Here is a 16,279-nt window from a genome sequence, read left to right on the forward strand (position 1 = left end):
AGAAAGATGCTTTAGAGCTTGCAAACAAGTTTCGAGATGTCATATCAGATAAGAACCAACTGCAAAGGTTCTTAGGTTGCCTCAACTATGTCAGCAATTTTTACCAGGACTGTGCCAGTGACAGAAGGATACTGAACAAAAGACTAAATAAGAATCCTCCAGAATGGACAGAGGTCCATACAAGAGCAGTCCAGAATATCAAAGAAAAGGTAAAATCCTTGCCTATCTTGTATGTTGCTGATGATCTTGCTTACAAAATTGTTGAATCGGATGCAAACAATATTGGATGGGGTGGAGTCTTGAAGCAAAATGTTGGAAAGGATGAACAAGTTGTTCAGTTTTCTTCTAGAGTATGGAACCCAACTGAATTAAATTACTCCACAATAGAGAAAGAGGTCACATCAGTAAGTTTGAAGTTTACCTTATTAATAAACCCTTTTTATTAAGGACTGATGCATTTGCTCTGCAGAAGGTGTTAACAAAAGACATCAAGAAAGCTGGAGAAGCCAAGTTTGCCAGAAGGAAAGCTTTATTTGCAAACTTTGATTTTCAGGTAGAACATATCAAAGGAAAAGACAACAATCTCCCTGATTTTTTAAGCAGAAAATGCATTGAATCAAAAGATCATGTCATGATGATCATCACCAAGTGGGATCAACACCAGAAACAAGAAGTCTTAAGGACCATCCCGGACAACCAAGACTGGGAAACATATAAAAGAAATTGGAGACCCACCTGGTAGCTGAGGAATACTAAGGTCCTAGATGCCCACTTACAGCCTCATACTGACATTCAACACTTTGTACCTGAAAGGAAAGTGTACCCTAAAGGAGGCAAGTGGATTCATGATATGATATGTGACAAGGCAAGACGAGATGCTAACATTGCATAACGGGCATTGGAGCAAAATTTTCATGACATTGCCACTATTTGGTACCATGGTGGACCCAGCAAAGGAATTCACAAAAGGTATGTCTGCATATACAGGACAAGAGATCTCTGGAATGAGCTAGGACATATCAAAACACAACCTGCTGCTAGATGGACAAGAAATGATCGCAAGATCATTTTTCCAGACACGATGTACAATTTTGCAGAATAAGCAGCTCTGGTGGGATTTCTTGAATGTCGATGATAAGGTAGCAACCCACTACGCCAAATTAAAATTCAGTGCCATTGGCCATTATCAAGGATATCAGCAATGTAAGTGGCTCAGATACTGGTGGACTGATTATGGTGTAAGTAGGACTGCAATGGACCTAGTATGGCATGAAAAATATTGTAAGACCCATTGTAATATATGTAGTCATCAAAATATAGAATTTATGCATCCTGCCTACAATACTGTCAAAGAAATGACAAAAAGAGAATGGACGACCTACAGGTCATCTCCCTATAATAAATCCCTAGAAGAATATATGAGAGAACATATGGAGTGGCTTGTATTAACTAAAGTCTAGTACTAGATTGTACTAGGGAAACCGATGATTGTCCGCAAGATTTACACAAAAGCCTGGGACGAAATGTTGTATAAAAGAGGTAGATTCCCTGATTTAACAGTATTTTGATAGTTCTCATGGGCTTTTCGATAAAAGTATCCATATTGTAAACACAAGTACCAGTCACAAGGGCTTAATTGTGACCAGATTTATCGTGGGCTTTGCTGTACTAAAGCCTCCACTATGTAAATAATTCATGCACTATTTTCCCATGGACTTTTATGAAAAGCATCCACTTGGTCTTGTCGGGTCTATCTTTTCTCGTGGGCTTTGAAAAAAGTATCCACTATGTTCTGTCAAACCCACTTTCTGTAAGATTTACTTTTCGGACGAGAATCTACTATCAGATTTGCTTTGGCATTGCCCAAAAGCAATCATTCCATCCATCGGATTGGAATTGTAAGGTCCTCGGGCGCACTTGTGGTTGGGCGCCGAGCGAACCGGGCACGGGCGCGGTCATGCGACGGGCGCGCGGGCGAAAGGTGAGTCAAGGCGCACGCCGGGCGCAATGCAGGCGAGAGGCGAGTCACGGCGCACGCCGATCGCGGGTACGGGTGATCGACGAGTTGGCGCAAACGTGGGTGTGGGCACAGGCGAACCGGCGAGTTGGCACACACGGTGCGGGCGCGCGGGTGGACCGGCGAGTCAAGGCACATGGAGGTGCGACGAAAGCCCGAGCTGTTTGCGACGAAACGACACAACATTGCGACACTTGCGATGATACAAGGATTGTGATGGGAGTTTATACGACCACTTGGAGCATGGAACGATGGGGTTGTAAACCGACTTGCGATGGAGAGTAGGCCAACATGTTCAACGCTTGGGAAGGGGTGTGTAAACCATGTTTTGATGGTCGGCTGGGTGAGCCACCACCCCATTACCATGTGTATATATTGGTGCACATTTGGAGCATCAAACATCAATCAACTCGATCACTCATTCGAACAAGGACTTCGCATAGAGGTGCAGGTTTGAGAAGTGCGCATAAGGGACTTGTATAAGCGCATAGCTCATGCGCTTGAGTTGGACTTGTGCACGGTTGTAACTCGCACTTGGTGAAGGTCGAAGGTTTGGGCAAGGTGTGTCGTGGGTTGATTGAAGTACCGGTTTGTGCTGAGACTTGACGGGGGTGTCTTGGTAGCTCGGGTGAGTATCCGCCCACCGTGCAAGGTGTGCACAAAGGTGTGTAAAGGCAGTTTTGCCATGATTGTAAATTGGCTAAGTATAGACTTGGATTTTTCCAAGGATACTTGTAAAAGCTTGTATTGTTGAAAGATTGATTAATACATATATTACGGGCAGACTCATTGTTCAGGGAGTTGCCCCTCCCTTTATACTGTGCAATTGTGTTCTTGTTATAATTGTTGTTGATAATGAATGAGTATGGGTGTTCATTGGTATAAAGGATAAACTTAATAATACTTGGTTGAGAAACACAAATTAAGTAAGAGGAAATGAATTAGGCGTGGTCCATGAACATAAGTATTGGTTGAAAAGAAAGTGTTCGGTGGTGCCGCACCTCGCTAAGAGTAGTTGGAAGACTACTGCCGACTTGGGGGCGTGACAGGTGGTATCAGAGCAGCTAATTCGGGCATTGAAGGTTGAAGCTGCTACACACCTCCACTGAAGTGAAGGTGGTATCAGAGCTCGGTTGGAGCTGGTGTTTATCTGCACTTGGTGAGATATTGAAGCTGATTCAGGGTTGAAGAAGCTTGACAGTTGGTGGTTGAGCAGGGTTGCTCGTGACAGGTACTTGCAGGTGAAGGAAGCTGATTTCACATACAAGTGGAACAAGAGCTGGTTCATGGTTTCAGGATACTTGGTGAATATGGAGGAGACTAAAAAGGCGAAGATGGTGGATGAGCCTATGATAGGTGAATCTGGCCATAATGCAGTTGAAGTCTTCTGGTACAAAGTGTTGGAACAGATGGGTCGATGGAGTTCTAATTGGGTTTCGATGAAGGCTGAGAACATGAAGATTCGGGAAAGCTGTTCGGAACTAAGGAAGGAACTTGAAGAATTCAAGAGCCAATGCGGAAGTACGACAGATGTTGAACTCAAGGAACTTGATGAGGAGATCCGACAGAATGGTCTTGGTCTTCAAGAGCTCTTTGATGAAAGAGCCCAATTGAGGAAGGAAAGTGCTAGGGTGGAAGCCGAAATCAAGTAAGTTGAGGAAGATCTCGACTACATTGATAGGTTGGGAACTCACTATCGAGACAATCCAGAGGATATTTGGAGGTTTAGTTCTATGAACTTAGTCAGTGGACACTTGGTTGGTGCACTTGAGCAGGTTGCGATGGAGGACAAGCTTGAAGGAAGTCAAGATGGACCAGGATCGAATTGCTTAGAAGAGCCAAGCAAGGAAGTGAAGTACATTAGGAGAAAGGTCAAGATGGAGCATGAGCCAGTTGACACTTCTGAGATTGAATTCTTAAAGAAGGATGCTAATGTGAGACACAAGATAAAGCCTACAGAAGGAGGTGATTCCTTGAAGCTGAGTTTTGTGCAGGTGACCGTGAAGGGCAAGAGATTTGCAGCTTTGGTGGATACAGGGGCTACTCATAGCTTCTTAAGCAGGAAGGCAACAAAGTATTTTGGGAGGAAAGCAAAGATAGAGAGGGAATGGAGTGCTTCAAAGCAGTCAACTCTACCATGAACGTTGTTGATGGCGTGATGGAGAACACTCAGGTGAGAGTGGGATCGTGGTTTGGAAAGCTGGACTTGAGGATTGTGTACATAGATGATCATTCTATGGTGCTGGGGCAAGATTTCATGAGGCTTGCACAAGCCATACCAATGGTGGATCGAGACATTTTCTTGATCACAGCTGAAGGGAGAACCATGATGGTTCCGATGAATAGGAGGAGTTTCTTGGGGCATAGGCCAAGGATGACTTCTATGACTTTGTATCCCAGAGATCCGAATGTGAAGCATGAGGATGTGGAGCAAAGAGGACTTGGGAGTGTGACTCAAACAACGAAGGAAAGGAAGTTGGTTGACTTCGTTGCAAGAGCCAGGAAGAATGAAGGAAGTGAGAAGACAATCTCACGAACATGGAGACACTTGATAGGAGCATCTTCTACTAATGATATTCACAATGGAGTTGCAAATGAAGGGAGTCCGAGTACTACTTCAGAGGTAGTGGTTGATGAGGATTATGGAGGTAGATATCCTACTGGGATAATAGACTTTTGCAGGTATGCTATGGGCATATATGACTTTCAGTTGACAAAGGACAAGCTAGGTGAGCTTGGGTGTACATGTGAGGAGATTGAGGCTGTGCACAGATACTTGAGAACACAACATCAATCTGATACATGGGGGGATGAGAGTCAGGGAGGAAACTTCCTAGCCCTCATTTCTCTATAGACAACCTTGAAGGGAGGTTGGTGTGGAGGCCTTGGTAGGAAGGGAACACACCAACTTTGCAAGGGGCGTTGGAGGAGGCTTCTTTACGAAAGATTGCAGACTTGGATGCAGATGGCCAGATGTTGGGATGGAGTCTACATGGGTTGGACATCATGGACAACTAGAGTCATGGACATCAGGTTGGGGATATAGAGCATGGCAGTTATGCAGGAACATAAAGCAGGTGCATGTGTAGAGGTGTCATTCATGGACATTCTATGGGGAGTACCGAAGCAAGGGATGTTGTGCAGATGCTCTTATGACATGGAGATGTATGAGCTAGTGGAGAAGTTGTACACTCTTGTGCAACAAGGCCATGGCTTGGACATGTTGCAGATGAGATGGAGTTTCCATGGACCTGAACATGGGATTGAGAGCAGATTCTTGACGAGTCTGAGATGTAGCAGAAGTCAGGGGAGACTTGTGGTGGCATAAGGATGTGCATTCTTGTGATTTGGGCATATAGTTGGACTTATCACCCGACTAGTTCGAGTCATGAGGGGTACCAATGCATGGAGAGATGTTGTTATTGAGTTGACATGGTGACACATGATACAAATGTGTTGGCATGGTGAAACATCTGATGGGAGACTACATGGAGTATGACATACCGATGAGTTGTATAACTTGGTATGTGGGAGCTTGATGACAGATGGTTGCTGAGGCGAGACATGGTGGAGATGGAGTTCTACATATGTTGCAGGGATGTTTATCGTATGTGGAGGAGTTGACGTCATGGATATTGATAATCTTGGTGGATGGCTACCGGGATGGTATGTTGTCGAGGACGACAACGATTTTAGGTGGAGGAGGATGTAAGGTCCTCGGGTGCACATGCGGTTGGGCGCCGGGCGAACCGGGCGCGGGCGCGGTCATGCGATGGGCACACGGGCGAAAGGTGAGTCAGGGCGCACACCGGGCGCAATGCGGGCGAGAGGCGAGTCAGGGCACACGCCGGGCGCGGGCACGGGTGACTGACGAGTTGGCACACATGCGGGCGCAGGCGTGGGTGAACTGGCGAGTTGGCGCACACGGTGCGGGCGTGTGGGTGGACCGGCGAGTCAGGGCACATGGAGATGCGACGAAAGCCCGAGCTGTTTGCGACGAAACGACACAACATTGCGACACTTGCGATGATACAAGGATTGCGATGGGACTTTATACGACCACTTGGAGCGTGGAACGATGGGGTTGGAGACCGACTTGCGATGGAGAGTAGGCCGACATGTTCAACGCTTGGGAAGGGGTGTGTAAACCATGTTTTGGTGGTCGGCTGGGTGAGCCACCACCCCATTACCATGTGTATATATTGGTGCACGTTTGGAGCATCAAACATCAATCAACTCGATCACTCATTCGAACAAGGACTTTGCATAGAGGTGCAGGTTTGAGAAGTGCGCATAAGGGACTTGTATAAGCGCATAGCTCATGCGCTTGAGTTGGACTTGTGCACGGTTGTAACTCGCACTTGGTGAAGGTCGAACGTTTGGCAAGGTGTGCCGTGGGTTGATTGAAGTACCGGTTTGCGCTGAGACTTGACGGGGGTGTCTTGGTAGCTCGGATGAGTACCCGCCCACCATGCAAGGTGTGCACAAAGGTGTGTAAAGGCAGTTTTGCCATGATTATAAATTGGCTAAGTATAGAGTTGGATTTTGCCAAGGATACTTGTAAAAGCTTGTGTTGTTGAAAGATTGATTAATACATATATTTCGAGCAGACTCATTGTTCAGGGAGTTGCCCCTCCCTTTATACTGTGCAATTGTGTTCTTGTTATAATTGTTGTTGATAATGAATGAGTATGGGTGTTCATTGGTATAAAGGCTAAACTTAATAATACTTGGTTGAGAAACTCAAACTAAGTAAGAGGAAGTGAATTAGGCGTAGTCCATGAACATAAGTATTGTTGAAAAGAAAGTGTTCGGTGGTGCCGCACCTTGCTAAAAGCGGTTGGAAGACTACCGCCAGCTTGGGGGCGTGACAGGAATCCTTGTGCGGACGTTGCCCTGACACTATCCAAAAGTTATGTTCCATCCACCTTTTACAGATGGCCTACAGTAATGTTTGTCCCCCCTCTCTTCTTATATAATGAGGGTAAGGCTCATTGTTAAGGCATTCACATTTTGAGTCAGTTAGAGTCTTTGTGTGTTTTAAGTCGAGTGCCTCTCCTGCTTTGCATCTGTGGACGTTCTGTTTGGTCTGCTTGCAACACGAGAAGAACTCAAGTCTCTTTAGGTGATTTGGGAGCCTGCGCATCAGTGTGCTCGGCACTGGTGAGAACCTAAAGTGGCCGAATCATTTAAAGAGTCGTCCAATCTATAAATAAGTTGTGTCGTATTCTGAGGTAGAGCCTATCTATCGCCAGGTAGCCTTTGGTAATGCTTGTTCCTTGAGAACGGTATAAAGTCCGATAAATGCGAAGATAGTCTATCTCTGTAAAGAATCTCTTTGTAATCAGTTTATCCATTCTGAAATAAAATGAGTACACCATTCTGCATTTGAATACCTTGTCTGCACTTTAGCATTGTCTGCTGCGTTAGTAGTTATCTCTGTGCTTTCATCAGATGTTTGCAAGAAGTTCGCCAAAAGAAAGAAGGGACGCCAAGGCCATTGTTAGGCGAGAAAGCCGTTGTTGAGGCCTTAAGAGCATGAAAGTTCTGAATAGGTTCACCACTGGTTCACAACAAGTTGGCTATTAGAGCCGAACGAAGAAACACAGCAAGTAGCAAGCTCGTGACAAGAGCCCCTGCTTAAAATCTCTCCCCACATGTCTACAATCAAAACAGTAATGACGTTGACATCTACCTCCTTTGAATTTGACTTACTTTTGCTTCAGCTCTGACGTTTAATCCTATACTTGATTCTTCAAAGTAAAACTTTAAGATGATACTGAAAAGCTTAGTGCCAACCATTCCAACACATAAGCGACATCTACTTTTCCAAACCGTGTGTCATGTATGCGACAGAATCATCCATAACTTTCCTTTCCCCGTCTTCGTCAGCGAGAAAGTTCACTAACTGGAATAAATTATTATCGTGGGAAGCCATGTCAGCGTTGTAATATTTGAACTATAAAAACTATCAAAATAACGCAATTTCCTTGAAAGATTCTCTAAATAATATTTTGATTAAGAATTTCATTATCGTGGGAAGCCATGTCAGCGTTGTAATATTTGAACTATAAAAACCATCAAAATAACGCAATTTCCTTGAAAGATTCTCTAAATAATATTTTGATTAAGAATTTCATCCAATGTAAGCTTGCAGTGGCACGAGCTTTGAAAATCTCTCAAATTTAAACAAGTTAGTCAAAATTAAATTGATTATGAAATATCTTTTATGCATTCAAATTTAACTGCTCCTAACTAAAACAATTTATTTACTCAACTTATAGAATTATGCACACTCAACCTCTGCACCTACAATTATTATTCAAAAAAGACAACATTGTTTTTGGCTGAATATGTACCAGAGTTCAAGTGGAATATTGTTTTTTATTTATTTCGCCAGATGGCAGGAAATATCACCGATGCGTTGCGGTTATAAATATCATTGCTAGCGTGGTCGTCTGCAGATAGAACTGCTCTTTGCAGCTTTCGAGATCAGAAAGCAAGCGAGCAGGTTTTAATTTGGGATTGGTCGTGTGGTGAATGTGATTTAGGGTTGGGGATTCCAAATTTTGTAGCCCAATCATGGCGAGGACAGAGCAACTGGAGGTGTTAAATGCACTGGACAAGGCCAAAACGCAATGGTATCATTTCACAGCAATCATCATTTCTGGCATGGGTTTCTTCACTGATGCTTATGATATTTTCTGTATTACTACTGTCACCAAGCTGCTGGGGAGACTTTATTATTACGATCCAGCGACTGGTAAACCCGGATCGCTGCCGCCCAATGTATCGGCGGCAGTGAACGGCGTGGCTCTGTGCGGCACTCTGGCAGGCCAGCTGTTCTTCGGCTGGCTCGGCGACAAACTCGGGCGCAAGAAAGTGTACGGGATGACGCTTATCACCATGGTAGGCGGCGCCCTGGCCAGCGGGCTCTCGTTCGGCCATACGGCCAAATCAGTGATGACAACGCTCTGCTTTTTCAGGTTCTGGCTGGGCTTCGGCATCGGCGGAGACTATCCGTTGTCAGCCACGATAATGTCAGAGTACGCCAACAAGAGAACACGTGGGGCCTTCATTGCCGCGGTGTTCGCTATGCAGGGCTTCGGCATCTTGACCGGAGGCGCGGTGTCCATCATCGTGGCCACGTCGTTCAACAAGGCGTATCCTCGGCCCACGTTTGAAGAAAACCCGGGGCTGTCCACTGCCCCGCAGGCGGACTTCGTGTGGAGAATAATCCTCATGTTCGGAGCCATCCCAGCGTTGCTCACTTATTACTGGCGTCTCAAGATGCCGGAGACGGCTCGATACACGGCGCTCGTGGCCAAGAACACGAAGCTCGCCGCTTCCGACATGGCCAAGGTGTTGCAGGTCGACATCGAGGAACAGGCGCCGGAAACGGTTAAGGCCGCCGGAAATGACCAATTCGGGCTGTTTTCCAGAGAATTCGCAAGGCGCCACGGGCTTCATCTTCTGGGGACGACGACCACATGGTTTCTTCTGGACATAGCCTTCTACAGCAACAACCTTTTCCAGAAAGACATCTACACGGCCGTCGGATGGCTTCCCGCCGCCAAGAAAATGAACGCCATACACGAAGTGTACAAAGTAGCCAGAGCCCAGTCGCTCATTGCTCTCTGCGCAACGGTGCCCGGCTACTGGTTCACCGTGGCTCTCATAGACCGCATAGGCAGGTTCGCCATTCAGCTCATGGGCTTCTTCTTCATGACGGTTTTCATGTTAGCTCTTGCAATTCCATACTACCATTGGCGAGGGCACACCTGCGACAGTGGCTACTGCGGCGGACAACACACGACCTTCGTGATCATGTACTCGCTTACATTTTTCTTCGCCAATTTCGGGCCAAACACTACCACTTTCATAGTGCCTGTAAATGTGTTAGAAAACCTGCACAGATGAATCTAGCTAGTAAAGGTTGAACACACAGCTTTGCAGAGCAAAAGCACTAAAAGAAAATCGAAAGAAGAAAAGAATGATTCAATTGAAAATTATGTTACAATGCTCATGATATAGCATTACTGGGTGAAGATCCCAAGGTAATGACTATAGTGGTGATCAATGAGAAGACTCAACACCTACAACCAGTTCCGGAGATAACTAGTCAGTTGCGGAGTTAAAGAAGGAGCAAATCAAGGAGTAAATCAAGGAGTAAATCATGCAAAAGGAATTTTGCATGCAATCTCATGCTCTAACTAAAAGTCCGCATGTAGATGTGTAGTAGTTCCAACATGCAAAAGGAATCTTGCATGCAGTCACATGCTCTAACTAAGAGTCTACATGTAGGTGTGTAGTAGTTCCAACACCCCCCCTGAACACCACTATGGGGAAAAATAGAAAATGGGCCCTGGCAACTAAGGCAAAAGGTCACCCAAAATACAATGCAACTTGTACTAAAATTGAGGAAAGAGGGAAAACCTCATGGGAAAAACCCCCCCTCAAAATACAATGTAATCAAAAGAAAAGAGGAAGAAAAATATTGTTGCTAAGCAACCGTGTCCTTCACTCCAAGACGATCACGCAAAGAGCGGAACTTCTGCTCAGTGAATGTCTTGGTGAAGATGTCTGCAGTCTGTTCTGCTGAAGGACAGAACTGCAGATCAATGACCCGATCATGTACTAAGTCTCTGATGTAGTGCATATGGATCTCTATGTGCTTCGTCCGCTGCCGCTGTACTGGATCCCTGCAAAATTTGAGAGTGCTCTGATTGTCACACCAGATGACAATGGGCTGGTGGAACTGGACGCCCAACTCAGTGAGGAAGTGTTGTAGCCACAGAGCCTGAATGGTGATGTTGACTACTCCTCGGTACTCAGCCTCAGCTGAAGAGAGAGCAATAGCAGCCTGCTTCTTGCTCGACCAACAGATAGGGCCAGATCCTAGACTGAGTGAATATCCGGAGGTGGACTTGCGATCAATGCTGTCTCCCGCCCAATCAGAATCTGTGAAGCCAAGGAGATTCAATGAAGTGCCTGCTGCATAGTGAATCCCGAAGGTGATGGTGCCCTGCACATATCGGAGGATGCGCTTGGCAGCATTCCAGTGTAGCTCATGCGGCTCCTGCATGTATCTGGAAACTGCCCCTACTGCATATGAGAGATCTGGTCTGGAGTGGGTGAGGTACAATAAGCTCCCCACTAGCTGTCGGTAGAGAGTGCTGTCAACTAATGGAGTGTCACCTCCATCCTCAAGGCGGACCCCAGACAGAAAAGGAGTCGGTGCTGGCTTGCAGTCAGTCATGCGAAATCTCTCGAGGAGATCCCGTGCATACTTAGCCTGAGAGAGTTTGATGCCTGTGGCATTCTGGCTGATCTCAAGACCAAGAAAGAAGTGTAATGGACCCATGTCCGTCATCAAGAACCTATCATGCAAGGCCCTCTTGACTGTAGCAATGGCTGAAGCTGAGCTGCCAGTGATTAGGAGATCATCTACATACAAAACTAAGATAAGAAGAGAATCATGTGTCCTAAGCATGTAAACATTCGGATCAGACTTACATCTTTCAAAGTTTTGTGATAAGAGAAAAGAATCCATCTTCGCGTACCAAGCTCTCGGGGCTTGCTTAAGGCCGTAGAGAGATTTCTTCAGTCTGCAGACCAAAGATGAATCCTGAATGAAACCATGTGGCTGCTCCATGTAGATCTCCTCAGATAGGTCTCCATGAAGAAAGGAATTCTTCACATCCATCTGATGTACTTCCCACCGCTGGGCAGCCGCAATGGCAAGTGTAAGGCGTATGGAATCCATCTTTGCTACTGGAGCAAAGGTCTCGTCATAATCAATGCCATGCACTTGTTGGAAGCCTTTGGCTACTAGCCTTGCTTTCCGTCTGGTGATTTGCCCATCTGCAGCACTCTTGGTCCTGTAGACCCATTTGCATCGGACAAGTTTCCTTCCTGAAGGAAGGGGAACCAGATCCCAAGTCTGGTTCTCGAGGAGGGAGTTATACTCCTCCTCCATGGCGGACTCCCAAGATGGATGCCCAGCAGCCTCAGCATAAGACTGTGGATCAGAAGATTGAACCAAATGACAATGCCAGGAGGGCGATGGTTCAGCGGCAGTGAGGACAAGAGGAGGATCAATAAACTCTGAGCTAGTCCTCTGTAGATCAGAATTGTCCCCCACAAGACCATTTCTAGCAGCTGGTTGGTCTTGTGCATATATCTCACGTAAGCTCCTTGTTCTCTGATTTATGACAGGGGAATATGATTCACTGCTGGAAGCCCGATTTGGGCTTGGATGTGGATCATCATTTGCATGCATTAGATTTGTATCTGAAGACTCTGTCTTTGCATCTGCATGCTCTTCCTCGGCATCTGCATGATCTGTATCGGCATCTGAATGTACTGAGTCATCATCTCGGACATGAGGTAGATAAAAAGTGTCTGCATGCGGCGCTTGAGGTGCATGCGAGAGACTTTCCTCAAATTTGACACTTCGCTCAATGATGAGCTTGTCCGTAGAGGGAATCAAGAGTCGATATCCCTTCACACCATCAGGGTATCCAACAAAGATGCACTCAATGCTCTGTGGATCAAGAGCTTTCCTCTTTTCAGAGGGGATCCGGGCCCATGCTCGAGAGCCGAAAACACGGAGGTGAGTGACCTCTGGTTTAGTGCCGCTCCAAGCCTCAAAGGGGGTCTGGTCCTTGACAGACCTATGAGGAGATCTGTTCTGGATGTAGTTAGCACAATTAAGTGCTTCGGCCCAAAGCTTATGAGGCAGTGACTTGGCATGCAACATGCAGGAAGCCATCTCTTTGAGAGATCGGTTCTTTCTCTCAGCAACTCCGTTCTGCTGCGGAGTGTATGGAACTGTGTACTGCAACTGTATGCCGGACTGAAGGCAAAGGTTCTGAAGTGCTGTGTTAACATATTCCCCCCCATTGTCTGTACGGAGGGCTTTGATCTTTCTCTCTGACTGTGTCTCAACTAGTGCTTTGAAATCTTCAAAGTGCTCAAAAACTTCAGATTTGTTCCTGAGAAGATACACCCAAGTATACCGTGAGAAATCATCAATAAATGTAAGCACATACCTTGCTTTGTTGATGGAAGGATGAGGAAAAGGCCCCATGAGATCACTATGGATCAGATCTAGAGGAGATGATGCTCTGTGAGTCTTGCCGGTATCAAACTTTTCTCTGGGATGTTTGCCAAGAACACACCCTTCACAAACTCCTTTGGAGAAACTGATATTTGGCAAGCCTTCCACCATCTCATTCTTGCTTAGCTGCTGCATATACTTGTAATTTAAGTGACCAAACCTCTCGTGCCAAAGCCTACTACTATCATCAGCATGTGTAAGCAATAAGGAGGATTCAGATTCAATAAATTCAGAAAATGTATACAGTCTGGATCCATTGTTTACCTCACCAGTTGCAATTTTGGCATTGCTATGTAGATCATATATGTTCACTGCATCTGGAGTGAATTCCACTCTCTTTCCGGTGCCGGAATGAGTGATCTGATAAACTGAAAGCAGGTTTACCGAAAGTTTTGGAACATGAAGCACATCTTCAAAGCTTCCGTGTAAAAGTTCCACTCTACCTTTTCCGGTGACCTCAATAGGTGAGTCATCTCCCATGAGGATGGGAGGTCCTTTGCATGCATCCAAAGAGGAATATACTTCCTTTGCAGCAGCCATATGGTGTGATGCACCAGAATCTATAATCCATGCATCAGGAGAAGAATTAATTGCAACTAAAGCATGAAAATTGTTACCTTTTCCGTGTGGCGGATCCTCAGTTTTCTTCTTGGCGCCCTGAGGGATGTGGTCCCCAAGGTTATGCTTCTGAAGGATTTCTGCCATTTGGTCAATTTGTTTCTTCATGCAAGAGGATTCTGGATGGAATCCTCTTTGACAGTAGGTGCATCTGTTTCCTTTCTTCCCTTTCTCATTTCTCGAGCCGGAGGAGTCATTGAAGGGCTTGGTGTACCCTTCCTTCTTTGGATGGGAATGTGCTTTTCCTTTGTCTTTCTGCTGCTGATTTTTCTGATTTGAATCAGATCTGTGATTTTTATTGTGGCTGCCATCATGCACAGCAAGTGCATGTGCTTTTGGAGGTTTGATTTTCCCCATGCCAATGAGTTTATCTTGCTCAAAAATAAGAGACTCCATAAATTCTTTGAGAGAAGGCATAGTGTAGGATTTACCTGTTGCGAGCCTTACTGAATGAAATGTAGACACAAAGACGGAGTATTCTAGTCCGAGCTTTGACATAATAGAGAGAACTTGGCGACTCTCCTCCTTGGATTTGTCAATTCCACAACCCTTGAGTTGCAGCAATAAATCATTATATTTGGTGAAGAAATCTTGAATTCTGTCATAGTTCCGTGGATCCAATGATAGCAGCTCCACTTCGAGCAGATGTCCTTTCATCTCATCCTGTTTCCCGTAGAGCTCTTCAACCTTTTTCCAAATCTCATTGGGAGTATTGCAGGCAGATAGATGAAACTGCAACTCTGGAGAGATGCACATGCATATGGATCCGTGGGCCTCATCCATACGGTTGAGGTACTTGGATTTCTCTATGGCTGAAGTGGGTTCCACTTCTGTAGCCATGGTAATCCTGTACAACCCTTTATGACGAAGGTATCGAGCCATTTGATCCTTCCATTCATGATAGTTGTACGGTGTTAGGATCGATGCTTTGGGAAACTCCATTTTTCTGTCAATCTTCGATCTCCAAGCTGTAATACTTGCAAAATAAAGTACTGATGCGCCTTTTATCTAGCAACCTGTGGGCTCTGATACCATGTAAATGTGTTAGAAAACCTGCACAGATGAATCTAGCTAGTAAAGGTTGAACACACAGCTTTGTAGAGCAAAAGCACTAAAAGAAAATCGAAAGAAGAAAAGAATGATTCAATTGAAAATTATGTTACAATGCTCATGATATAGCATTACTGGGTGAAGATCCCAAGGTAATGACTATAGTGGTGATCAATGAGAAGACTCAACACCTACAACCAGTTCCGGAGATAACTAGTCAGTTGCGGAGTTAAAGAAGGAGCAAATCAAGGAGTAAATCAAGGAGTAAATCATGCAAAAGGAATTTTGCATGCAATCTCATGCTCTAACTAAAAGTCCGCATGTAGATGTGTAGTAGTTCCAACATTCAAAAGGAATCTTCCATGCAGTCACATGCTCTAACTAAGAGTCTACATGTAGGTGTGTAGTAGTTCCAACAGTGCCCGCCGAAATCTTTCCGGCTAGATTGCGGTCGACTTGCCACGGCATCTCGGCTGCAGCTGGGAAGGCGGGGGGCATCGTGGGAGCATTTGGGTTCCTGTACGCTGCGCAGAGCACGCATCAAAAGGAGACAGATACAGGTTACCCCACGGGAATAGGAATCAAGAAATCTCTGCTGCTTCTTGCTATTTTCTGCGCCATGGGTTTTTTCTTCACGTTTCTAACTCCGGAGACGAAGGGCAGATCCCTTGAGGAGATCACGGGTGAAAATGATGATGGGCAGGACGAGGGACAAGAGCTTCATTCCGGTCGCTTTAGCAATAATAGAACCACGCCTGCTTAGAAAGATCGTGGGTACTGTCTTAGGTTTCACTCTTTTGTACTTTGCAGTAAGGGTTTCATTATATTGCTACAATATCAGAGCTTCTATGTAAGGGGCTCTGCACTAAGATATCCATCACAATTGTCTTCGATATTTTCGTATAATTCCAACTCTGCATCTAAACAGTGGAAATTTTTTAAATTTTTTCTCATTTTGATTATGACGCTGGGATCTCAACGTAGTTTCTTTATAATCTCAGCTCTGAATTTACAGGGAGGATAATTTTTTAATAATACCAGCTTTGAATGAAAATGGACGGTAAATTACTAAATTTGTGTTTAGCTCTATTCTCTCGGCACCCTGTCCTGTCATCAGCTCGAACCTTGTGTCTCAGCTGCTCTTAGTTTATTGCCAAAATTAACCTTTTGTGTAGTCCTCTGGTGCCACAATTAATCTTGGTGCTCAATCTTTGTGTCTGATATGATATGCAACGCCAAGGCGTAGTAGGCATGGAGGGGTAATCCGTGGTGAGCAGGAGCTGCTAAAACTCATCATTCAGTTGTCTCCCTGAAACTCGGAATGAGATTCGTCGCTGTCTCCTAATGAGATTCGTCAATTGAAATCCCTTGCGGTTGCTGTTGCTCTTTGAGAGAAACAGGCTTTTTAGGCCTCGCTTGGAGGAAGTGTCTCCGCGGGCATACCAATGGAAGCTTTTTAGGACTCGCTCGGA

At 45.3% G+C, this 16,279-nt stretch overlaps 1 protein-coding gene across 1 annotated transcript; it reads left to right on the forward strand.

The window, feature by feature from the left end:
• The first annotated feature begins 8,457 nt into the window (after positions 1-8,457).
• LOC149155872 (putative inorganic phosphate transporter 1-3) lies at positions 8,458-15,570 on the forward strand. The gene is made up of 3 exons (XM_089446100.1): positions 8,458-9,901; position 12,536; positions 15,227-15,570. The coding sequence occupies exons 1-3, from the start codon at positions 8,600-8,602 to the stop codon at positions 15,568-15,570; spliced, it is 1,647 nt and encodes a 548-aa protein (XP_089302226.1). The 5' UTR covers positions 8,458-8,599.
• Positions 15,571-16,279: the final 709 nt, after the last annotated feature.

The sequence above is a fragment of the Pinus tabuliformis genome, chromosome 9 (assembly GCF_031772625.1).
Source record: "Pinus tabuliformis cultivar Carrire ecotype Pingquan chromosome 9, CPIR1, whole genome shotgun sequence".
In the NCBI taxonomy this organism is placed as follows: Eukaryota; Viridiplantae; Streptophyta; class Pinopsida; order Pinales; family Pinaceae; genus Pinus; species Pinus tabuliformis.

Bases quoted from the DNA above. Each gene is read 5' to 3' on its own strand.
- LOC149155872 (XM_089446100.1), top strand. From the start codon at position 8,600: ATGGCGAGGACAGAGCAACTGGAGGTGTTAAATGCACTGGACAAGGCC.